Raw genomic sequence first — 26,920 nt, 5'->3', positions numbered from 1 at the left:
TTTGTGAAGTAATCTCAATTTGTGTCAATAGCATATTAATTACAGGAAACTTAAGATTCTCATAATTTCTGTTTCTTTTTTTCTTCTCCTGGGGACTGCATACAATCATAAGGAACGCCCTAGTTTCTGATGGTGGTTTTGGGAAAACATAAGAATTATGTCAGTCAACCTGGTGAGTTTGTATAGAAACCTTACAGTTTTATTCTGTGAGACCCAGTCTTCTGGTGGCAGTGACCCATAAGGGACAAAACTGTACACCAGCCATTTTGAGCTGTGGCTATTCAGTGGCAAGCTCCAAGTGGGATTCAGACAGACCATACCCTTCTCATGGCTAAAACTGAGCCCTGTAGCACCCTACCTCCAGCTTCTGCTCCAGAAAATATATAAGCTTCTATATATCCTGTGATTCCCATGTAGCTGTCTCACAGATCTTAAGACATTTAAAATCACCTGCATTTAGAGGCTTGTCGCAGATGTTTTTCTTCTAATGTTAGGGAGGAAACATCTGTTTAGAAACAACCCATCTGCAAGCAATCAGATGTTGCATCAGTGATTATCAGACTTTTCTCCTGTCAGTTTTTATCTGTAATAATGCACTGCCCTAATTTGCTCAAGATTTCAGTGTCATATTGACATCTCACAGATACTGAGTAAATGTGGCTATCAGTTGGTTCACAGTTTTCAACACCTATCTGTTCATGCACGTATTTCTCTTGGAAACTTCATGTAGATCAATCAACTTGCATTGCTGTTTTATTAGGCTGTCCACAACAGCGCAATAAAATCAGATCCAGAGACAGATGAAACATGCTTTAACTGAGGGAGGGTAAAATAAATTTTCATCTGCTTTTGAATTTTACTCCTAGTTGGGATCTTACATTTAAAGACAAAGCCTTTATTATTGTCACAGTTTTATTTCAAGGATATAGCTGTCTGTACCTGCTGCTGCTGTGTTGGGAATGGCCATAGTAGCACCAGAAGTATTTATCTAAGGAGAGGTTTCAAAAAGAAATTTGGGATTTCTGAATTTTTTTGGAGTGTTTTTACAACAGAACACACATCAAACAGAACACACATGAGTGCTTGGGTCTCAGTTTTTTTGACAGAAAGGTACAGTTTTCTTGACTCAAACAGTTGTGCTCTTAAGTTACAATAGCATAAGTGATTACCTCTTTGCTTGTAAAGGTGTTGCCAGGAGTGTGCTAAATAGACTTTGAGATTAGGTTACATTATTTTTAAGGCAAGCTGTTTTTATTGAAGTTGTGTTGACATTATAATCAATATTTTATACTGATGCCTAGTCTAATAGCACTGTTAGATTTATTGTTAGTGTTATTTTTTCCATTTTAAAAAGTGAAGGCATTAAGGAGATTCATCATTAGGGGAGAGTTTCAGAACACTTTTGATAACTACAGAATATGGGGATCTAAGAGGCATTGTACTTAAAGTTGAGTTTACTGCATTGAAGTCACTCTTGTTGACTTTCTTGGCATCAAAATCTTTCCTGAGAATTCTCTTGCTGTGAGTGTCTTACTGGAAACCACTTTGCATCTGTGGTTTAAGGTCATTGCCAAGTCTGTTGACATGGGGTTTCTATAAGTATGTGCTGCAGAGTTATAAGGCTGAGCTGCAAGTGTGGCCTTTTGGTATCAAGAGAGTACAAGACAACACGACCTAATAAGCCGAGCAGAGACTCAACACGTGGATGTTGCATATTCTGTTTGTGCTTTTGGGTTCTGAGAAATCCTGTATTTGTCAAACTCCATGGCAAAAATACATTTGTTTTGAATTTCATCTATAACCTTTCTACATTGTGTGTCTTTGCATTAGTAGGTTGCTTGCGGTTACTTGCACTGTGGCAGACCACTGAAAAACTATTTTGCTTTGAAATACCAGCAGTATTTTTAAAACAAACCAATAAAATGTGGATTAACGTATCACAAAGAGTGTTTACTCAAGATTTTTAAAAGAAGCCAAACAAAATTGCTGAGTAATTCTGGGCTGCTGCATAAACTGCAAGAGAAATGGGGTATTACAAATAAGATACAATTTTTGTAAAGGTGACTGGGGACATACAGGAAATCAAGTCCCCGAGAGATCTCTTATTGGACCTTTGCTCCCTCACATTTTCACCAATAGTCTGGAAAAGGGGTAAGAGAAAGAGGTGACAATATGTGTTGCCAAAACCAAATTCTTTAGAATAGAGAAAAATTAGCTCTGGACAAAAAATATTGCAGAAAGTTCTCATTGGTAGAGCGTAATGGTGATAAAGCATTAAACAAAATAGCAGGTCTCAGAATAAAAAACAGTTAATAAATTGAAGGGGGAAATTATCCTAAGAATGCAAAAATAGCAGGGTGCTCTAAATGAGGTACTTACTGTGATGGAAAAAGGTGTATTGCAATCATAAGAGGTATTTCTGAAAATGGCAAGAAGGCAAATAAAGTGTTAACAATCTTTAAGAAAGCACAGAAAACAAGACAAAGCATGTTTGCAGGTTTATAAATCTATACTGTGCCCTTAGTTTTTTTATGTAATTTAAATTCTTTTCCTCTGCATCTCAAAAAGGTATTACTGAACTTTGCAGGCTGAAGAGAAAGTTGAGCCTTAAATACATATTTTTTTTGTTTTTTAAGTCTGTGTAAAGACAAGGACAGTAGAGTAGACTAGAATTACAATAAGATTCTTAGGCTTGGGAAGAGACAAGGGGAGAGACAGAAGTCAATTATAAACAGATAATTATAAATTGTGTAATTGGTTGAGGAAAGATGAACAGAAAACAATAGTTAAAGTAAGTTGTCAAATGAAATTATCATGCAATTTTAAAATAAAGAAAAAAGGAATTTTTTTTAACAGATTAAATCAGTTACCAAAATTCATAATTAATTTCCATAGTATTTGTGGGCTCAAAAATGATAAACAAATTCATATTTATCCCCTGATGACTATTAAAAGTAGTAAACACAATCTCAGGCTTATGAAATCTCTAAGCCACCAGTTGCTGGAAGTTGAGAGAGTATAATGAGCAAAGTATTATTCCCTAACTTTGTTCCTAGAATCTTTGACAAACCATCTGCTAGTTAGGTTTGCTACAATTGAGGTATGGAGTTAGAAAACATACTGTCTGCTCCTGGTGTTATTACAGATAATTATATACTTATGAGTGTACAATTCAGAGCACCCAGTGTGTGTAAGTAGTGAACTCTGAATCACTTTGGACACTTACAGGAGATCTGCTGTATTTGATTTTGGTGCCAGCAACGGCTTAATTACACCTATCTTTATTGCCTAGGTGCCTTAAATGAAGAATATCCAATTCCCCCCCTTGCTTCTCAAATAAAACTTTATGAAAACATGTAAAAGGTCATCAGTAATGTAATGCAAAATGGCAATTAGCCATTCATCCACTGACAGGTTGGGTGAAATTGTTGAACTTCCTTATGATGTTCAGTCAGTCACCCATAATCCAATGCTTGAATTTGAAGTGCTGCACAAAAACATCCGCATTATCCCTCTCCATGAGCAGCAAATCCACTTGTTTTGGTTATTCCAGTCCCAATACTCTTTCTTCATTTTTTGCAGGGCTATAGGGGTAAATGAAGAGCTCTTTGTTTTGCTCACTTCAGTTTTTAGACAGGATGTGACTGTTTTGGTTTCTTTTTCGATTTGTTTTCCCAGCTTTCTACTAACCTTGGGCTATTTGAAGACTCTTGGTTTTCATCTCTCAGAGGTCGGGGATTATGAGTCACAGTCTAACTCTTCATTCTTAGTACTTTACTACTATGATGCCTTTTACTACTAACTGTTTGTATTGAGGATAGTAAGTGACAGTGGTTACGTGTTTAAACACATATGTCATACTGACTGCATAAAACAGCAGCAGCTGAAATGAGAGTACCACAACAAGAGGAGTCTCACTGTGGAAGAAGATTTTTGCAATGCAGGAGTCTGAAAGGATCTTTCTGGTTCCTTTACCAATGAAATCACAGAATCAGCCAGGTTGGAAAGGACCTCTGAGATCATCAAGTCCAACCCTTAATCCACTGGTTAAATATATAATAACAAAGAGTTTCTTAACAATTGATAGACAGACTCACAATGCTAATTCTCTCTCCCTGGCTCAGGTGCATTATTGCATCATCACAGTTTGACACTTCATGGTGTCACTTGAACACTCTTAGCCCATGAAAAGTGTAAGGTAATATGACCAAGCTTAATCCTTGGTTAAATACTTACTCCATCTTGTCAGCTGTTGTGTCTCGTGTGAAACGTGACTTGACCATGCATTTAACTTGTCCTTGTAAAATGTTTTTCATGGTAAATAAGTTACCCTAAAAGAGCAATTATTTTGAGGTACAAGTAAATGTGTGGTATTGCTTCAAAAGTCTACCCTCACGTGATGAGAGCCAGCCCTGCATTCCTTCACCCTTGCAAGGTAAATCTTTCCAAATTCTAAATGTTTCTGTTCAGCTTCACCAGCATTTTTTTTTCTTTTTGGGTTTCCTTCAGAATTTTTGTATTCTATCTTGTGCTCAACACCTGTGTTTCCTCTTTGTCCCAAGAAAATTTTTTGAATCCAGGATTTTGCAGTGTTATTTCTGAAATCAAAATCTTTCAAGTATAAATGCATTTTAATGCAGTATGTAGATCAATAATACTGTAGGTCTGACAGGTAGAGTGAATTTGTGCTTGTTCTTAATCTGATTATTCTATTTCAACTTGCTGCATTACATAAACAAATAATCTATTTCTCAGTCTATCCATCCCACAGGCAGCTGTATATTAATGATATTTCTTCATATGTAGGTAGTCTTGCTTTATATATATATATAAATGCTCGAAATTATTTCTTGTGTCTTTTATTTTTTTTTCAGAGGCAGTATTTTTTTCTGAATTACATTTTGTTCATTTTTTTAATGGTAAGGTTGACTGTTACTAGGGAGCATCTGTAAATGCCATCATATTTTGTAGAAATAAGGAAGTTACATCTCTTCCAAAGAGTACTCTGATAAGCCTGCTGAATGTAAGTTGGTCAGAGAAACTGAAAAACTTACTGTTTTAATTTGAAAAATGATATCTTAGAATATTTTCAAGACAAAATATTTTGTCCACACATGGTTGTAAATTTTTAGAAGTTGCCCATTGCTAGGTCACTAATTCCAACAAGCAGATGTATGAGTCTCTCTTCTATTTTTTTCTTCTCCTTTTTTATTTTCTCTTTTTTTTAAGTACCCTTAGAAGTATTGAAAAACCACTGAAAATATCATTAAAAACTAAATCAAAACAGCAAAAATAAAATAAAGGGATGGGATTGTTCTTCTTTTGGATACTTCAGGTCTAAAGAACATGATGATAATGGTGCCCTATTTTAGACAGGATTTGTTTTATACATATTAGTTGCTGCAATGGGTTACACAAGGCTTACAGAAGCAGAAACAGTGTAGGTGAGTTTTTGATGCTGCCCTTCCCTTTTTATAGCTTTGTCTTGCAAGAACAAAGTATTGTGGTTTACATTTAATCACCTTTCAAATAACTGTCAAATTACACAATAATATGTTGCCAATCTGTCTTAAGTTTCACGTTTCAAAATAGAAAAGGGAGTGGTGTTGAAGACACACTCAATTGAGGGCATTGGTGGAGAGGAGAGAAAATGGAAGATACTTCTAGTGGTCATTAAAAACTGCAGTGTTAAACGTCCTCGTTTTCAGGTATAGCTTGCATCAGCTGTGAGGTCTAAATTTCTCTCCTAACTTGTGACATATTAGAGAAAAACATTTGCCTCGAAGTCTAAAGTCTAAGCTTTGATGAAAGGAAATGTATTAATCACAAGTTTCTGTTCTGTATTTTCAGAAGAATGGCATATCAAATGGAACTCTCTACAAAAAAACATTTATTGAGCACTTTGAACAGGCACCAATGTATGTTGCTGTTCTTACTTTCCTGGGTTTTGGAGTGGGAACAGTATTTGGCTACCTGCGAGATTTTATGAGAGCCTGGGGACTAGAAAAACGTAACATTGCTACAGAGAGAGAACAACAAAAAGTATGTATGAAAAAGATGTTTTGTGTCCACAGATGAGTTTTCTCACACAACAGTCTTTGAATTTAATTTCCAAGTAAAATCTAAGATAGACATTTGTGGCACGTTGAAAATGAATTGTCAACCAAACTAGCTGTCTTAACTGGGTGTTTTTATGTCCAGTTTAGGGCATTAGTGCCCAGATCAATTGATTTGGACTTGCTTTATTCTAAGGTGTCCATTACTTCATGAAATATAATGAGCTGTTTATCCTAGTTTTGCAATCTGCTTTGCAGATAGCAAAATGCCCAATTTAAAGCATTTGCTTTCTCCATGTGAAACAGTCATTAAATCTTCCATTTGCAAATTTCCAAATATTGGACTGGAGAATTAGGCCAACATGTTGAACACTAAATAAAATTTTAAAATCTCACCCCTAAAAAGTCATCACTATTTCAAGGGATCTAAATTAAGGCATTAGCTGAATGAAGTTGTTTGTGACAAAAGCACATGTAACTGTTGTAGCTGACTCCTTACTAATGAAGAGGTTTTTCCTTTCTAATGGAAATGACTTGAGTACAGAAACAGGCATATCCCTAGCAACATAACCCTGTGCATGTTTTCAAACCAGGATTTTGTTCCACTTTATCAAGATTTTGAGAACTTTTACACCAGAAACCTCTATATGAGAATACGGGATAACTGGAATCGTCCAATTTGTAGTGTCCCAGGGCCACAGTTTGACCTCATGGAACGTGTTACAGATGATTACAACTGGACATTTAGGTGAGTCAGCCTACACTCTTCAGCTGTCAGCTTCTCAAGAATACTCCTGATTCATCTGCAAAGCATAGAAAGTTGCATCTAGCCCCTCATACCTAGCTCCTCAACTAATATATATCAGCATTTTTTTTCTGAAATCAGTGCTGTGCTGACAATCTGTTCCCTTTTTTTCTCAATATCATTTGGAAATACAACATGGAAGGGACCAAACTCTTTAGAAATGGGTTTTCTTTGGCTGTGTCAGCACAAGTAAGACTCCTTAAGGTCCGTTTATACCAAGAGACCTTTAGTGAGAATATTGCAATGAAATTTATTGTATCCCATGGTTAAGATTAAATCATAATTTCTTGCATTGCATAAATGTGGCTTCTTACTTATATAGTGAGTCTTTCACTGTGAGTTTATAGCTTGAAGATTTCAGTGTCTCACAACTATTACTAAATTAAGTAGGTATAAAAATTCACCACATAGACAATGTGTAGGTTGGCTATATTTCAGCTTATTGAGGATGTCAGTGTTTCCCACGTTTTCCTCATCTTTAATGTCTCTGTGTTTGTGAACAAAAATGACTGTGGGAGTTATTCACAATTTGCTTGAAGAAAATAGTTGTTCCATACATAAAGCCTGAGGTTTGTTTGTTTATTTAATCCATAGAAGCACCCTTTCACCTAATTCCAGTATATTGCCATTTACCAGCAATATACCACTAAATTACTTGGAATTTGGAAAACATTCTGAGCAAGAAGTGGTGTTTTGTCAGGAAAACAGGGGCTGGAAAAGCTTTTGAGCCATTATAGTGTGAGGATTGTAAATTCCCAAATAGGAATTTAATAGTGGAGCAAAATTTGGTGGGAATGTTTTGGGGTTTTTTTTTTCCTTTTCTCTTTTTTTTAGTGTTGGAAGGAAAGCTGCTCTATTCTTTAAAATTTGCTTTAATTATAGGTTTACAGGAAGGACAATCAAGAATGTAATCAATATGGGTTCATATAACTACCTCGGCTTTGCAGAAACAGATGTTAATGCTTTGAAAACTGTCACCATAGAGTTACAAAAGTATGGGACAGGAATCTGCAGTACCAGACAAGAAATGGGTGAGTAAACAAGTTGACGATCACCGAAGTTTCTATAACTGTATACTTTTTCTTCCAGATGTCTTGAAGGAATTGGGTACTTAGATAATTTTAGTTACATTAACCATTACTTACTTCACTGTTAAAAGCAACACTGTTTTATTCATTATCACATGGATATTTTTAAAAGCAAAGTTGTCATTGATTTTTCAAAATGTGAAATTGAGTTACCTGGGATTTTAATGATGGAAGTAACAGGCTTATTTTTTGAAAGAAGAAAAATAAACATTGAGACTTTAAGAGTTGTTCTAGGGCAAATTTAGTTACATCACAGATTTGTATCAGTGACCACATAGTGTTCTGATTACTTTAATAAGCTTTTATGTTTATATTTTTTTTAAATCCCATCTCCTAAGAATATGTTGTAAGATTTTATGAGACATTAGTAAGCAAAAAATAGAAATTTCTAGTGTGCCTCTAAAGAAAAAGTTCAGGAACGCTCCATCTGAATTTTGGTTTAATTTTCTTTTATGATTAGTCTGGGTTTTTTGGGGTTTTTTTTTTGGTTTTTTTTGTTGGTTTTTTTTTTTTTTGTGTAGGCTCCATGTAATGTTATCTGCAATTGTAAATTCTTATACAAAGCTTTGTATTCCTAGTGGTGCTGTCAGCCTGTATTTCAGGAAAGACAATTTCAAGTCCTAGAAATGGAAGAGGATGCTTCAGGGAGATTAAAAAAAAAAAAAAAAAAAAAAAAAAAAAAAGATTTACCGGCATGGAGAAGTTTTTTATAGACTTCTTTTTGAACCCAGAAATCTGAACTGTTTTCATTTTTTATATCTCAAAGCAAACTTAATTCCTCCAGAAATACTTAGGGAAAAAATGTATCCCATTTGTGCTGGTTTTTTGGGTTTTTTTTAGTCTAAAGTCTCATTTCCAGATGAAAATTAAAGGCAAACCTCATCATCTACTGCCTAACTTGTAATTATTATTTGATTTTTCAATAAGAAATATGCCAGTGACACCCCTCAGAGAGGATTTACAGATTGACCCTACTTTCCTTTTGTAGGCAACCCATCTGGTGACTACAATATATTTTTTAACCTGAATTGCATGCTTGAAAGTGATCACAATTACTAGTCATCTAAAGTACTGAAGGATCATTTCTCTGTGTGTTTTCCCACTTGGATTCTATTTTGTTTGAGAACATTTCAAGTTGTTTTCAGTACTTCAAACAGTACAGTATGCCTGCTTTTCTTCATTATTTATCTTTTGCATAATTTTTTACATGGAGGAATTGTATAACTTTTTCTCAAAAGAAAAGAAAAGAAACAAAAGATCTGTTCTGTCTAAAAATATTAGTAAACTTAATCTAGTCTGTTTTGAGAGTCAATGGATTTCTAGGACTTTCTCTTCATCTGAACTTCTGTGCAGTGCTCAGTTTTCTAGACAGATTGAGCAAACATTTAGAATCATAGAATCATAGAATCGACTGGGTTGGAAGGGACCTCAGAGATCATCAAGTCCAACCCTTGATCCACTACCGCTGCAGTTACCAGCCCATGGCACTGAGTGCCACATCCAGTCTCTTTTTAAATATCTCCAGGGATGGAGAATCCACCACTTCCCTGGGCAGCCCATTCCAATGTCTGGTCACCCTCTCCATAAAGAAATTCTTTCTAATGTCCAACCTAAACCTCCCCTGGCACAACTTGAGACTGTGCCCTCTTTTTCTTGCTAATATTTGCCTGGGAAAAGAGACCAACCCCCCCCTGGCTACACCCTCCTTTCAGGGAGTTGTAGAGAGTGATGAGGTCTCCCCTGAGCCTCCTCCTCTCCAGGCTGAACAGCCCCAGTTCCCTCAGCCTCACTCATAGGACTTGTGTTGGAGTCCCTTCTCCAGCCTAGTTGCCCTCAATTAGGGGCACTAACTAGTTGCAGTTGACATCCAAGTACCTTGTTTAGATTTTTTTTAAATTTAATACCACTTCATCATGCATATTCTATTGTACAATGTACAGTCTTTTAGGGAGTGAATTTCAGAGAGCAGCTTGGACATCAGAACTTATTAAAATAGGAAGGCAGGGTGTTAAGACCTGGCATAGAATGGTGTAGATGAGCTGTCATAGTATATTGTCTTAGTCAGCTAACAGAGAGGCTGTGCTTGTGTAGTTAGAGGAGAAAGAGGTTACTCCACAGGGCAATTCTGAGAAGTGGTTACTTCATTGGCCCTGGCCCTGTTGGAGACTGTCTACTCCCAAGAACTGTATAAATAACCTAAGGAAAGTAGGTTCTTAGTAGTAGTGTGGATACCTTCTTTTTCCCGCCCCCTGTTGGGCTGCTTCAGCTCTACTTGGAAGGCAGAACTTGTAAAATTATGTCCAAATTAAATACATTTAAATCTATACTTTCTAGAGGTAGGGAAGGGTCTGTATGAAAGGTCTGTTTTAATTATCATTTGCCTTCTTCATTTTAGGAGAACCCAACAGAATGGGTTTTTTTCTGGACAGATAACTTAAAAAAATTTGTTGTTTTTTTGTGGCTAAGCTAAAGTGATTTGAAGTATTTTATAGTTCATTTCATGTCAGCAGTGAGCTGCTGGCCCAGACCAAGCCTATAAATTTCCTGTGGGATCCTAAAACAAGAGAGCACTCGAACATGTTTATCATTTCAAACTAATTGACTTTGAAAGTACTGTTCTGCTTATGTGCATCTAAGATTCTGGCATGTTCAGGATTTTACCAAGATCTCTCTCAAAGCAGTGATAAGTTTCTTATTAAGAAAGATGAGCTCACTACTTTGAGAGTATTTCAGAGAGTGGGGAGAACAAAGAAGGAACAAATAAAATGAATGCAAGTGATGTCTGTAAGAATACAAGCTGGTAAAATTGTCTTTTATGATCTCCTGCCTAAACTCCTTTTTTTATAACTGTGAGGACTGTGAAATGGGTATAAAATGCTGTCATATAAGAACACTGTTGCAAGTAGTTTGCTCTCGGGATAACTGATACGGACATTTTAATAAGCTTGTTTATATCTTTACCACACTCTGTTGTATTAAAGAAATTCGGTGAAGCTAAGCCTTGCTAATTATAAAACACTTATTCTAGATTCTCAGAAAAGTAACTTAAGACTGTGTGTAAACAAAGCTAAGAAATTAATTTGTGAGAAGTGTGAAACCTGCTCATGGTTTCTCTAAAATGATAATGCACATGCAACTTGAGCAGACATTTAAGCACAAAAGCATAGGAAACAGATAAAAACTGTGGCTGGTCTTTGTAGATTTATCCTCTGTAAAAAGATTTAAGACTTCACTCCATTTTTATTCCATACTCGTTATTATAATAATAATATATCACTTTCTTAGCATAGCTGTGTCATTTAAGACAAATTCCTGAGGGTTCTTTGGGGACTTTCAAGCTGAAAGAAAAATATTTTCCTTTTATTTTGGACCAACCTAACTTTATGCCTTGCACGCAAAATCTTGGGGTCATAAGTGGTAGTTCTGTGAAAGCATTGGCTTATTCAGTGGCCAGAAAGCAAATCAGATCCTAGAAATTATTAAGAAGTAAACAGAAAGCCAACCTCAGTCGGTTGCCACTGTTTGAAGCTGTGGCTTGCTGTCATCTTGAGAATTCTGTGCAATTCTGGTCAAAAACATTCAGCAGAACTGGAAAGTGTCAGAGAAGGGCAACAAGGATCATCAAAGGTCTCAGTTTCTGGCTGAAGAACTATTGAGCTAGCTGTCTTCAGCTATCTCGAAAAGAGCCAAAATGGGGAAATTATAGAAAACTTCAAAATTATGTGTGGTGTAGAAGAGTAGTTAGGGTTGGCTGTCCATTTCCTGTTCCACTATGAGATCTACAGGACATTATGTGAAGTTGGTAGAAGGTTTCCACCTAAGTACAGGAGATAGGGCTTCATACTGAGGGTGGAAGACCCAAGGAACATCTGTACCTAAGAAGGCTACAGATGCTAAAACTTTACACTGTCTTGCATTTTGGGGGACACCAGTCACATACAGAGGAGTGCTAGTTACTAGAAATACCTAAATTTTAATTTGAGTTAGGATGTCTTTATGCTGAAAGTAGAAGATGGAATACTACTGGAATATACTATACACGTGTTTGAACTGCTTTCATCCTTCCCCAGCTATCAATGCAAGACCACTGTCAAATGAAGGATTACTGGCAAAAGGGACCTTTTTTTTCGTTGCAAGGTGCATCTAATACTAGTCTGATAGCATTGTTTTATGTAATTAGTTGCTTAATATTAATTTATATTATTACTGACATGCCTAAAGCCATTGCTGTACTACCATAAATGTTGGGCCTCTGGAGTAGCAAAATCATTGTAGCGATTTGTCTTGAGCCAGGAACATGCACATACTCATGTTTTTATAAAGTTTGGGCAGTACTTATGGCAGAGGTGGCATGTAAAGATCTAATGAAGAATTGAATGACTGTTTTCACTGTTTCTGAGGACACTAAGATCATTAAGGCATGCAGAGAGGGCAGAGATCAACACAAAAGATTTTCACACAAATGTGTGTAACCACACATTTGGTTAATGTGTAAAAATAGTTGTCTGCAGATGGTAGGCAGAAGACAAAAAAACTTGGTATCATAGTATGCATGGAGGTGAAAGATTTTCAGTACTGTGTGGTGCCTGGAATGCAAGGAAGGACCTTAGCAGCAAAAAAATTAAGCATTTGGAAGATCCTTCTGAAAATTTTGGAGCAGCTGGAGATGTAAAATGAGCCCCCTCTTTGTCAGATGCTGGGAAGAACAGTAGGATCATTGACTTAAAATGGTAAGAGCATTCTGAGTGTATTTGAGGATGACAAGGCTAAACTTCCTCTTTTCCAGAGGAAAAGATGCTCTATTAACAGTGTGAAATGTCAAGGAAGGATCCAGAGGGACCTGCACCTTCCGTATCTGATAAAACTGACCAGAGGTGTAATTTAAATTAAAACAGCTTTTGTCAGCAGCAATCTCCTCTGCAGGTGCAGAAAAAGTAAATTTTTTTTTTTTTTTTTTTTTTTTTTTTTTTTTTTTTTTTTTTCTTTTTTGGCTAGTTTATTGTAGGGTGAAAAAGTAATTGGGATATTAAAACACAGGAAGATTTGTTTTCCAGGAATGAAGGTTGAGTCTGAGATAACCATTCCTAAATTTTGAAGAATTTGAGTAACTTGAAACTTGCTATTCAAGTAACTGGAGTACTAAGAACATTAGGGTATATCTTGCAAGCTACCCCAAGAAAGATCTCTGTACTATGTTTTATTTAGGTTTATTTGTTTTAATCTTCCTCTCAAAACCTGTTATTTTTAAGCTTAATAAAACTGCTAACAAAAGGAACCTAAATAACTATGAAATGGCATGTGTTCCTTCAATATAGTGAAAAAAATGACAATGTGAATGCAAAGTCATTTTTTCCCATGTAAACCAGTGTAATGGCAAGAGTGGGAGTTGGCTACTGCTGGAGGCAGGCTTACGAGCTTTTGTCTGTGCCCATCCTGTCATGTTTATAGTCAGTTTCTTCTTTATCTAACTTAAAATTATTAATGAAAAATCTGTAATGTTACACTTTGTTGAAAATAAGGAAAATTGTCATGCCCTGATCACTCCTAGGTTGAGCACCAGGGCAATGATGGGGCAGTCACCTGAGCAGCTGGTAGTTCCAATGCTGTATTTATCTAACTCACCATTATTCCTTACAGAGATGATATATGTGAGTAACAGAAGCAAATGTATCATTAGCACAACTTAAGCAGCCAAGCAGGATTCCTGCCTTTTGAAATCCTTGTCCTGTGATTATGTCTTGAACCAAAAGACAAGACGGAGCCTGCACAGAACATTTGCAGAGTGATTCATTCTGGAGGGCATGGTTAAGAGATTACCTTTTAACGCCTCGCTTGCACTCAGTCCTAGGGCTTTTTATTTGTTTGTTTGAGGATTTTTTTATATTTGATTGTGATCTGATTTCTAAAAAGCAGACCTGAAAACCTGTGCCAGCAATTAGACTACAGAAGTAGCTCCATCCTTTTCACTTCTTTCCATTAGCCTGTAAGGCCTAATATGAATTTCTAGCAGCATTTCAAGAAGGTGAAAAAATAGTTATTTGGCTGTTCTTTCTTTTATACCACTTCAAGGCTTTAAGTAGGTCCAGGGTTTGTTTGAAAGGCAGTACTTTACAAACAGAGAAATAGATGGACCCTTTTTCTGTCAGGAGAAAAAGATAAAGAACTTAAGTTCCCATAATCTGCTGTTTCTAAGTAGGAGCTTAAGGAGAAATACATCCACACAAATGAGAACTAGTGTGTGTGTGCAAATATTTCATAGTCTTGGTTGTTTCTGATGTAGTATGGTATAAATCAGGAAACAGTACACAAAAGGAATTTTCCTCCTTTGTCATCTGCTGCTAACATGATTTTCCTTTTTTTGCCTCTCATAAATAACTGATCCAACTTATGATCAAAGGGTCAAGTTTGTTCCTGGTATTTCACCATTGCAAAAGTATGCTTTGCAAAGCATCATTAAAGTCTGGACAGTCTGTCTTCTGGCAGGTGGAACTGAGTGCATCAGGAGCAACTAAGGGTTGTGTGACCTGTTTATATACTAAAATATCTCCATTGTATAATGTTATCTGTGTACATGCAATTGTTTAATCACTTAAGACACTGGCTGTACTTAAACTGGAAACATTAGCCTTATATTTTTACACAGAGAAAAAAAAAAAAAAAAAAAAAAAGAAAGAAGCTAATCTACTCTTTTCTGAGAATCAGTAAATTACACAGGTACATTATTATATCTATGATACTCACAGCATCTTTGTGGTATGAAAGCCCTGTTAGCTGGTAGCAACATTAGGAAAACCTGAGCATTTCCTTTTTTCAAATGCTTCCTCAAAACCCACTTCTTTGGGGGTACCTTTCTGCACATGCAAATTTAAACGAGGCAGCTGCATACCATTACTGTGTGCTTCTCTCTCTCTCTTGCCAATATGTATCATTCAACAAGTTTCAGCTTTGCTCTTGTAGTGGGCTGGGTAGGACAGAGATACCGTCAACATCATCCACTCTTGTAAAAAGGTATAATTAAATAGTGCACTTTTTACATCTTCTAGTTCTTCATCCTTCTTGCAGTAGCTCATCCAACTTCGCTTTTGTAAAACTGTGTGTGCGTTCCCTCCTAAGGATACCTCTGCCAAAGTGTCATTTTCATAGAGTAAAGGTTCTTACTCACCTGGGTGAGTCACAGCAGTGATCCATAGGATTCCCAGTTGTTGTTCATATGTGTAAGTGGCTTTTAGGGGAATTTGTTCTTTTACTTTCAATGACTTTTTGCTTATATCAGCTTAATCCTCCAGCTTTTGTTTCATTTGAAGCAAGCAGATGTTTTCCTGTTCTTTAGGTCTCCAAATTCTAAATGAAAATTCTCTTAAAGGAAACTGTTGCCAGTGTTGGCAGTTGAACCAGGACATGCCATTAGCCCATAAGAACCTGAACGGCTGTATTGGGCAGATTCAACAGTGGCGTAAACCATATTGTGCAAGCTGAAAGTGTCAAAGCTAAATAGTGAACTGTGGGGATCATGGGAAGTGCATTTTCAAGCTTTATCTGTCTAGTAGACTGGCAGTGATTTTCAGCACAAGAGCCTATAAAAGCTTGCCAGCTCTCAGTGTACTTCATGTTCTGAAGTGTGCTGTCCCCAGAGTGCGGTATCAAGCTGATGGAGGGAATTGGGTCATCGGGTTTTGAAAAGGAGGGGATATGCTTTGGAAAGTGTGGGAATCTTGTGGAGGTGGCTAACATTGTGAAAGCCTGCTTTTGATAAGATCTTTGGGTTTACTTTCTGTAACACTCATATCATCTTGAAGCATAGCAACACCTGCTGTACTCTATTGCATACAACTGTTCAGCAGGGATGAATAACTTTCAAAAGAGAGTATTCCATTTTGTCTCTTAATGATGCAGGTAGTTTTCTCTTTTCCTTTTTGTCTTAGATCTTGCCCGAAAAAATGGAATATATTATTTAGTTGTAACCTCATTTCTTAGGTCAGGACAAGTTGTAGTCAGCATAAAAATCAGAGCAGGTAGAGAATGGAGGAAAATTCTAATGTATCAGACAAGTATAGAAGGTGTCTGTGTACACTGTGTATTTACAAATATATATATAGTATATCACTTTTCATTCACTGAATCATGATGCTGGTGTGAATCCAGCACAATAGAGATCTTTAAGGGTCATGGTAACCTGACTTGACCCTGCCTAGTTTGTATTTAATGAAGACTGGTATAATTATTACTTTCCTATGTAGCTTGAGATGTAGCAGCTTGAGCCAGCAGAAGTTTCTTTGATTCAAATTTGCATCTGTCTGCAGTGCTGTTTATGCTTGCTGGGGTGGATGCTGTTGATATGGTATCCAAGAACTGAACCATACTGGAGAAATTTTCTGATACGATTTAATAATTGCATAATTTATTAAATAAATACACCTCTTACTTAAAACCCAGGAAGATGCAAGAACAGTTGACTTCAAGCTTCCATTTCAGACTTATGTTCTCTTTGTGTACAGATAGCTCTCAAGTAACAAAGTAACACACGAACAGACCAGTCTGGAACCATCAGTTGTCAATGAGTGCTGTGAAGATGTTAAAGACTAACTAGGCACAAAATGGAAAAAAAAAAAAAAATTAAAATAAAAATAAAGCTAACGATGGAAATACGCCTTGAGAACTACTGGGCTTACAAGTTAGACTTAGATTCTTAAACACATCTCCAGTGAGTGACAATTCTGAAACACTACATGGGTTGCATTTCATGGAGCTTAATATGTGGTGGCTGTGTGCACAGCCAGCACCATATCTGTGTATCTTAACTATTTATGAAGTGTAAAGTAGCCATCCTCAGCTTCATACAGAGTCAGCTTCCTTTTACTTGAGGTTCTGCAGAGCCAATTTTTCTGCATCACGTTGCCTAATTTATCGGAGTACAGAGACAACCCAGCTCCGTGTACATCCAGTGTCATAAAAGAAGCACAGGGACACTCTTGAGGCTCTGTTGATCTGGCTCAGGTTTATCAGGACCCAGGTAGGCTCTGTGCAAAATCATGACACCACTTTTCTTGTCTGGGCTTGTAATCCAGGGCTTTCCAGAAGCACATGATATTTGTCTCTGTGGCTATTAGAGAGTTACCCACCTCCATGATATTTTTCACATCTTGTTTCCAAGCAAATGCAGTTTTTACTTTGGATATTTAACAAGAAAAAAAGTAAAAACAGTACCTCGCTCTAACCAACTAGTTAGTGCTGTTGGTGAAACTGTTCTGCTGCCTTTTTTTTTTTTTTTTTTTTTTTTTTTAGTGAGCTTTCTTCCATGATTAAGGTAAGATCATCTTCCTAACTCATAATTCTTGTCAAGGTACTCTGGCCTGCTTTTCTATTCATCTGCTCTTTGTCCTTCACATTGAACCCAGCTATCTTGTTCCCATCAATTGTAATTCACTTTGCCTATATTATTATGACATTAGTTTGTGCAGTGCAAGTGAGATGAGATATTCACTTCCCTATTTTTTTCTTCAGTTCCCTGCTTATAGCCTTATTCATAGGGGAAATGCTCTGTCAGAATCCACAGGCCACTCTCTTTTCTTCCCCACAGATCATCCTGTAAGAGTTCCTTCTGCCTTGGTACCTGCAATACACAGCCAGGCAACCAAAGACTAGAGAGCTGGCAAGTTGAGATGATTCATTACTCTTCAAAGTTATCTGTTATCTCATTCTCTTAACACCAACCATTAATTTGTTGCCTTTTGTATTTTGTCATCTTCCATTGTGAATTGTGTGGGAAAGATATTGCTTTTGTTGGATTTTACTTGTAGATTCCATACACCAATATTAGATAAGTATTGTGTGATATAGAAGGCTCTCTACTGCTCCTTATCATTTATGTTTGACCATTGAGAAAGAGGAAAGAGGAGAGTTATCATCAGTTATGGAGAGCAACATAGCTTTTGCCTCCCAAGGCAGAAAAATATGAAGAACAATTTTGCTGGTCTGTCAACATAAAATCATAATTAAGGATTTTGTACACATACAAAGGCACCAAAGAAAAAATGGAAGAACTTTGTTGTAATGGGTTTTTGCTTTGACATCCAGAGACAATGCGAGAATGCCTAAGATGCTCGACCCACATTTCCTTTAAAAATGAGGTGCTTTTGTCCTCGATGTAGGAAAAGGGAGAGGGGAAGGGGGGCAAAAGGCCAGAAATTACTCTTCAGAATTATGTCAGAAATTGTTGTAATGGAAAAAGGAAACTTTTTCCCAAAGCAACTGCTTTGCTATCTTAACATCAGCAGTGTTTGTTAGCATTAGTTACAGCTGGTTTGCACCCATGCTTTTTTTTGCATTATCCCACATGCACACGATATGAAAAACCTTCATTGGAACTTTGTCATGTAGCTTAATAGCATACTTCAAGCCTGTTCTTTTGTATGTTTTATGTCCTTAGAATTAACAGCTTTCATTTAATGAGATTTAAGAGTCCCTGTACTTATATCTGCAGGCACCCTAGACAAACACGTGGAACTAGAGCAACTTGTGGCCAAGTTCCTTGGTGTAGAAGATGCTATGGTGTTTGGCATGGGCTTTGCAACTAACTCAATGAATATTCCAGCCCTTGTTGGAAAGGTGAGTACTTCCTTTAGGAACACATAGAACAATTGTTATATTAATTATTTTAACAGCTGTTGCACTATTCTAGGCATGCATTAAGTGGAAAGCCTTGATCAAAGAACACAGCTTGATATCAGGAATGCATGAGTCATAAGGCTTATTACCTCAAATATGCTCCTTCATCACTTTTTCTAGCTCTGGGTGATGCTATCACACATAAAAAACATCTGTTTAAGGATGAGTGATATGGTTGTTTAGCCTCTCTTTAAAAAGTTGCTTCTCCCTAAAAAGTAAGTAGATATTGCCTCCTTTGTCTCAGGAGCTGTGGGGTGAAGTATTTGGGCTACTTGAAGAGATATTGCCCGGCTGCCTGTCGTGAAAGATGATGGGTTTTACAACACTTTCTGAAAAGAGAAAGCACAGTATTTAGCATTCCTGAGCAACACATCTTCAGCAAGCCCTTCAAGGAAAGCTGGCAGCAAATGCAAGTCTGAAGTTGTAACCATATGATAAAAGTTAGGCTCTTCTTTGGTGTTTAAAGGACTTCATCTCCAATTCATGGCACATAACAATTCAGGGTACCTAACAGAAGGCATTGAAATCCATCATCCTGTCAATTATAACTCCTGGCATAACAAGAAGATAAACTGTGCTGTTAGCTGGAAAAGTGTTTCGCTCCTCTGTAGTTCATGGAAAGTGTGAAACACTGTTTTCTTCTTGGTGAGGGGAGCGTGAACTCACTGCATGCTGTGTGATTGAGATTTCTTCTGAAGCACCAGATTAGAGGTGAAGTCACTTCTGAAGATGAATCCAGGCTTTGCAAGAGATTTCTAAAATACATGTATACAGGGGCTAGGAAGGGAGAATTGCATCAGCCTCCCAGAACATGAACTTCGATCTGCAGCTGTGCTGGATCAGTTATCTAGCAATTTCAAAGGGAACAGTTGCACAGAGAAATAAAACTGGTAAATTTCAGACATATATAACAGCATAAAATACTTGTCCTTTGCCTATCTATAACATTATTTTCTCTAACTTAGCTGGCCTCCTGTCAACACTCGCTTCTGCCAGTTGGGATATTTAGATATAAGTGGCAAAAAAAAAGTATATTTCTATGTGTATTATATAGAATCTAACTGTAACAATTTAGTATACATTAATATAATATAGCATTTTAATATATATATTACAGATACTATGTAATTTCCCTATGCTGGGGAGATTTATTCCTAAATTTTCCTTTAGAGTTAGGCCTAGCAACTACATTTTCTTTTTACGATGCATAGACTCCTACTGATAGTTCTGCATACTAGTTTTAAGCAGCTTTGTGTGAATAACTCTTAGCCCAGGCAAGATCCATGTCTCCAGAATAGGTGTTTACTTAATGTTGTGTTGCCCTTTGGCTAATGAAACCACAACAAAAAAGCAGAGCTAAACTAGGGTTCCAGCTTGAATTTCAACAGTGAATCCTGGCTCCTGGTAATATAATATACAAAATTATTTCTCCTGCGGTTCTGTTTTAATTTCTAAAAAGAAAATGACTTGTCAACTGAGTTAATTAATAAAAAGTATACTGCAAATGAACCATATGGGCCTTTACCTGAGGGACTCTGACTGGTGCCTATGGTCTGTTCACATCTTAGTGGAAGTGGGATTTGTGAGGGATTGATCTCCTACAAAATGAACTGTAAACAGATGATAGAGGAAGAAACACTACCTGATTTTGCTGTAAAATAATCAATCTCTAGTAGGGTTATTCACCACTTTTCAGTTGCAGGAAATATTTGACCCCTTTGCATTACCTGGGAATGACTTAGAATCTGACCCCACAGTTTCTGCCTGCTTTGCAGTGGGTTCTGGAACCTCCAGGAAAGTGGCAGAAAATCTAGTTCATGTTTAATACTTGGAGCTTAATTGTTGCAATGCTCTATCATAGATACATGTGTATGCTGACCCACACATACACACATGTCAACAGCCTCCTGATTGATGCAGATGCTTATTGTACTACTTCTTCACAGGGTTGCCTCATTTTAAGTGATGAATTGAACCACACTTCTCTCGTTCTTGGTGCGAGGCTTTCAGGTGCTACTATTAGAATCTTCAAGCATAATAGTGAGTATTGAAGTTGGAAATATTTAGAGACAGAGTTGGCCAAACCTCAAAGGCATGATTGCTTCCTTTCAATGCTTGCTTTGCCATAATTTCTCAGATAATACTTCTGCTCAGACAGAAGGATTCACTCTTCAATATTGTAAGTGATATCTGATGGGGAAAAAATAATAGTGCAATACTATAATTGCTATTGTGTATGAATTGTGTTACTAGGAAGGACCTTGATTTCAAATTTCAGTCTTAAACTCATTGCTGTCTTTTTGTCATGCTGAATGACTGTGTTGTCATAAAGGTTTATTGTTATTGTCACTATTGCCAAAATAGTACAAACATGCTTACAAAAACATATTCCATATTTCCTACCTCTGCTTTTAGCAGCTTCAGTGCAACTAGAGTTACATTAGTGGAACATTACTTTGAAACGTGTAACTTTCTATGGTCTATGAAACAATTACTCTGAATTCCCAGGGAGCTATATTGAAGTTGCAGGTGATTATATCAAAAGCATTATCCTATATACTGTTTGAAGTATAAAAATCACACATTAACTTTGCAATCATATAATTGTCTACTAAAATATTCGTGCTTTTAAACTTCAGTTCAGCTAATACTGCTGTGGTTACTGTCAGAGACATTGTGGCTGGCTTTGAGGACAAGAGCTTCTTCTTTTCCCATATTTCCCATTGCAATTCCCCTTTCTATCCCCATTGCTGCCACCAGACAATGAATGCCAAAGAGGCTAAGAAGCTAGAGAAGTGGTAAGGAATGAGAAAAGAGGTCTGATCATCTTTTTTAATAGCTAGTACAGTCCCTTCTCTTTATTAAGTGTTGTGTTCAGCCCTGAGGTAAGAAAAATGAATTATGCATATGCTGTAAAAGGCCTAAGGAATGAAAAGTACATTATAATTATAATATAAGGTGTTGTTATAATTAATATCTATTCATAATTTGGGCAAGAAGCAATTTCTAAAGATCATTCAATAATTAAAAGCATCTGAACATATATGTTTTTACAGATGTAATTACTGATAGTTTAGCCCGTAGCATACCCCAACCTGTGGTTCCCTTCCACAAACTTGGATATGCTAGTTATGGTTGCTATATCAGTCTTTTCTCAACTCTTCTTCAGTTTGTTCAGTGCCTTATCACATTCAAACTTAGATTTGCATCACATCCAGCAGGATGACCTCTCAGTACCCAGATCCAAATATTCTCAGCCTCTCCACCCATCTATGCTGTGTACAGCCCAGCTGGCTTGTGTCACAGCATTTCAAATAACATTCCACTTCGAGGAGTGTATTATGCTCATCTGCTAGGGAAGCAGTGAAGGCATCACTTGGAGTTGTTGTTCTTGCTTTAAGGAATTTGGTGTCTAACTATCCCCTAGTATTGCAATTCTGTTCCCAAGAATCTGACACCTAAGCAGTCTCTGCTTGCGCTTGTGACAGATTAAAGCTGATGATCTTTTGAATAATGTGTGTACCTAAAAATGATAGTGACCTGTTTGAAAAGCACTAATCCAGCACTGGAAAATGTTGACAGTCGCTTGAAAAGTGAGTATCAGTGGAAGCCCATCCAGGTTGCTTTGGAAAAACTCATTGCAGATTAGAGATCTGATTTGCCAAAGTTAGTCTGCCTACCATTTCAGAGACATCACCTTAACATATTTTCAAAATGAAATTGTGGAAACTTATGCAAATATTCTTTGGAATTTCAGTGTCAGCTTTTGTCATCACAGTTCTATAGGTCATGACACTTAACCTAAGTTGCAGAGAGCACTTAATGTGAAGAAACCTCACACATTCGTGCTCTCTAAGCCCACTGTGAGTCTCTCTCTCTGTTAGTTCCATGGCTACAAGGATCATTCTTTTTAATATTTTCTTAATCATACCCATGAGTTACACATCACCAACAGCTTTTAAAGTCTGTCATATATGTGCTTTTGCTTTGGAGCAAATAGGGTGTGTACTGGGGAAGGATAGCAGTCAAAAGTGTAATCCAGCAGGACTGTTTTTATAGGTTGCAGAGCTTCATCCAAAATGAAGTAGATATCCTTGTTCTCTGTGAATCTGCCAAGGTGTAGTGTAATGCAAGTTAGAACAACAAACTGATTAAGGGCACATATAACCAAATCTTCCAGCCAGCGTTGGGAGGGTTCTTTTCAGTTAGACAGGTGCTTAATTGTTTTGTGAGATCAGAGCTGTGTTGCTTATGCCTCCCAGATTAATTTCTTGCTAATGTGTGGATATGTAGCATATGCACAGGCATGCACACACATGCCCAAATTGTCAGGGTATGTTAATATGTCTGTTCATAAGCATGACAATGACAGCACTAAGCCATTATCCATGTCATACTGCTTGATGTTTAAGAAAGGTTCCTTCTGATGTATTGACTCTGTGAATGAATAGAAAACTTTACACCTTAAGTTACCACTTGGAGATCTTTAATAAGCATTAATTTCAGCTTCAGATACTGATGTGTGTTCCCTTGCTTTTTAAAACACCTCCTCCATATGCTAGCAGAAAAATGCAATATCCTCTACCTCTTCCTTTTAAGGACATGGGATTGATGTGTGTTATTGCAAGAACATAGACTTCCTTGAGTATGTCCAGAGTAGAGCCACAAAATTTATCATTGGGCTGGAGCACCTCCCCTATGAAGATATGCTGAGGAAGTTGGGATTATTCAGTCTAGAGAGGAGGAGGCTCCAAGGTGACCTAATAGCACCCTTCCAATATCTGAAGGGGGCCTACAAGAAAACTGGGGTAGGGCTTTTAACATGGGTGTGTAGTGAGAGGACAAGGGGAAGTGGTTTAAACTTTGAGAGGGGAGATTTAAGTTAGACATTAGGAAGAAATTCTTTCCTGTGAGGGTGGTAAGATGCTGGAACAAGTTGTCCAGGGAAGTTGTGGCTGCCCCCTTCCTGGAAGTGTTCAAGGCCAGGTTGGATGGGGCTTTGAGCAATGTGATCAAAGTGGGAAGCATCCCTGGCCATGCAGGGGGCTTGGAACTAAGTGATCTTTAAGGTCATTCTATGATCTGTAAGCCATTCTATGATTCTGTGATTTCATATAAGGAAAACAATAACCCTTTAAAAAGCTTGGCCCTGAGCATCAAGCAGAAGATGATACTGCGTCAAAGGCTTGGCTAGGGCCCTTCCCATCAATGAGCAGTTGGAACAATTGTCCAGCAAGGTGCAGAAACAAAGAGTAAATCTAAGTCCTATCCCAAAAAGGATTAAGGCTTAACTTGTATCACATTCTTACCTGTATGCATGGAGCTAAGCTGTGAGCTGGCAGGAGTTTGCTCATTTCCTTTGGAGCTATGCCAAGTTATACAAACACACTGTTTGACCCAGTCTTGCCCTACACTAAAGATAATAAAGGAGATGGCAAGTAGTACCACCACTAGAGCCTGATACATGCTGCTGTGTAGGAGAATAAAAAGTATATTTCAGTCAGACAGCAGCTTCTGAAGTTACCTTTTGCTATTAGAATTCAGCTTGGGAATGCTGACTGGTTTTTTTCCTTGTTGCTTGCATCAGCCTCTTTTGAAATGCTGTGAAATACCCTTCATAAAACTGCCTAGAATATATTTACTTTGGCTCTGACTTTCTTAGTTGTACATGCAGAAGAGACAGTAGGAGAACGGTGAGGTATGAATACTTCTTGTAGTTATTATAAATGGTTATCAAAAAGAGGAGGAATAATTATGTAAAAACCTAATGAAGCAATGGCAGATTTTTCTGACCCAGCTGTTTCCTGAATATTGTAGAAAAAGCATGTCCAGGTGTGTGCTAGTAATCTCCCTTCCTAACAAGCTTGGCATTGTAAATTTCTATCCCTTCCCTTTTTCTATCCCTTTCCCTTTTGTGGAAGAACTGTTTTTAAAAGACAAATTATAGGAAAATCTGTTCTATGGTAAAACTACTTCACAGAAAAAGAGAGTATAATGTGCCATTTTATAGTTGTTACTGAAGCACATTGACCTTTCAAAGGCTACTCTGTACCTAATTCTGTAAAACCATGTTATTTCAAAACATATAATCTGTAGTACTGGATCTGTTTGTCATTACACAAAAGAAAATAATTATGCTTATTTCATTAATAAGTCAAGAAGTATTCTCTACCCATCACCTTCATTATGCATAATATGGTTCTTATTGTTACAAAAGTTAATGAAATCCTATTTCAATATGAGGGTAGCTGTCCTGGGCATTGCAATTTGCACAAATAGCCTGAGTATGTTTTCTAGGGCAGATGAAATTTTCAGACCTCTCTTCTACTCCTAAGTAAAATAAAAGGCATCTGGGCATTTTTTCCTTTTTGACAAAAAAGTTGCACAGGTGTATGAGAAGGTTTTCAAGCCTTAAGGTGAATAATAGAACAAAAATGTGCTGTGGACCTGTTAGTCCATTTTTATTTGGACCAAGGAATGTGCCTTGAATCCTGCCTCCCAGTGAACAATCCCTTCCTTGTAAACAGACAGGAATTTGCAGGCCTGAGCTGAGAGAAACACATAGGCGAGCACCTACAGATCATCCATGTGAGAGAAATGTAGGAGAATACTCCATTTCAGCCCTACTGAAAGCTTCTGAACAGGGCATTCCCTCTCTGTGGACTCTCACTAGCATTATTGCTAGTCCTGATCTCACCACTATGCCATAGGTTATTTGACTTTTAAGGGACTTTTTCCAGTGACTTGCGAGGTTTTGTGGGTACTAGCAACAAAGCTCGTCTTCCCGAATCTCTTGCTCTGATGAATGGGTGTAGGGGTGTTCTTAATATTTTCTTATTACATTGGGACTTGAGCACTCCTAAATTTATGCAGTAGTATTTCTAGTGGGCTAAAATCGTTCTGACATGCCCATAAAGCACCTGCATCTTGTGTCCCCTGCTGTGGCAAGTGCACTGTTCAAGTTACCATCTCTGAGGCAATGTTTTGTTTAGGAAGCCAGAAAAGAGCTGCTTTTCTATGTTAGAAATGCAGCCAGCAGCATGGTCCAGCAACCAGTATGCATTGGAAGGAAAGTATGAAGCTAAAACATCTCCCTGCCCCTGTAGCAGTAGTGGCCTGTCCTTGGTTAGTTTTGTGCCAGAGAGTGTCTGATGTTACCCTTACCAGGCCTGGGCTCCAGGGAGCCTCTCTTGCCCTCCCCAAGGAACCCACATGGGGTTGTTCAGCTATATATGGCAGGTACAGTCTCAGATTTTTTTATTTCCTCACCCATGAAGAAACTGGCTTGTCATTTGCACTTTTTCATTTCTAAGATCTTTTATTAAGACAATGTACTTTGAAGCACTTTTTCAGAACCTCTGACCTTTATCATGGTTAAATATTAGCCAGACTCCCATGACCTTTCCAATAAAACTTGAAAAGCAAAAGCAAACAGTTAACCATTTAATCAACTTGTGATTTTTTCGAGACTTCTACCACAGGTCTTCTATTGGTATCAAGTGCAGCAGTTTTGGGTCTCATACTGGTTTTAGGTGCAATCCTATCTTTGTTAACTTGGTGGACCAATGAGTGTGTTACTAACTACATAGAGGTTAATTCAGTCTGCACCTTTTTAAGGTGCTGTACAAGGCTTAGGATTTGTTTATAATTTCTAGTTCTGCTACATTTTCCCCACATAGCATCATGAAAATCAATTGCTGCCACATTTGTATGTTTAGATTAGTCTGTGGGAATGTTGTGAAAGAAATCGAGCCATGTGGAAGAAAAATTTCCAGTTCTCTTCATTGCAAAGGCACCTCAGCGTGCAATCAGAACCAGTGATAGTACAAGGAGGGAAGGAAATTGCAAGGCAGAACCAAGCACCTTGGTTAGATGAAAATCTGGCCTCTAGTCAGGTGCTTAAATCCACATCTGAAATGGGGATCATAGGTAGTAGATTTCTAGCTCATCTCTACACATCTTCTGAGAGTGTTGTGAAAGCAGTAAAGGGTTTTTGGGTTCTCACAAATCAGGTGGTTGATGACAGAAATGTGTCATGCAGGTGTGAGCTCTTCAGCTTTCCATACAAAATATAATTTCCTGCTTGGACAGCAGTTGTGAATTTATGGTAATCAGCTCCTGCATTTCTCCATCTACTCGGTCATATTAATGCTTTGGAGTTCAGATGTGTGTGCCATGAGGACAACTAGAAGGGAAAACACAGATGGAGGAGTTGTAGTTAACAATGAAAGAACTTTTAGGCACCACAAGGCTCTCACCTTTGAGTGCAAATATGTTCTCTAGTGAAAAAGAAGTGGAAAACTAAA

General features: G+C 37.4%; 1 protein-coding gene across 5 annotated transcripts in view; it reads left to right on the top strand.

Moving 5' to 3' along the window:
• The window catches only part of SPTLC3 (serine palmitoyltransferase long chain base subunit 3), a 97,719-nt gene that overhangs the window by 40,560 nt on the left and 30,239 nt on the right, over positions 1-26,920 (top strand). For 3 of the 5 annotated variants that reach the window (XM_071740259.1, XM_071740258.1, XM_071740257.1), the window contains 5 exons: positions 5,851-6,042; positions 6,650-6,804; positions 7,744-7,892; positions 18,430-18,554; positions 20,561-20,654. In XM_071740259.1, coding sequence (XP_071596360.1) covers positions 5,851-6,042; positions 6,650-6,804; positions 7,744-7,892; positions 18,430-18,554; positions 20,561-20,654 — 715 coding nt within the window. The remainder of the gene's footprint in view (positions 1-5,850; positions 6,043-6,649; positions 6,805-7,743; positions 7,893-18,429; positions 18,555-20,560; positions 20,655-26,920) is intronic. The other 2 variants (XM_071740260.1, XM_071740261.1) reach the window with 2 other exon arrangements.

The sequence above is a fragment of the Heliangelus exortis genome, chromosome 3 (genome assembly GCF_036169615.1).
Source record: "Heliangelus exortis chromosome 3, bHelExo1.hap1, whole genome shotgun sequence".
NCBI classification, from domain to species: domain Eukaryota; kingdom Metazoa; phylum Chordata; class Aves; order Apodiformes; family Trochilidae; genus Heliangelus; species Heliangelus exortis.
Note: the sequence above shows the minus strand (reverse complement) of the source record. Positions and strands in the feature narration are given on the sequence as shown.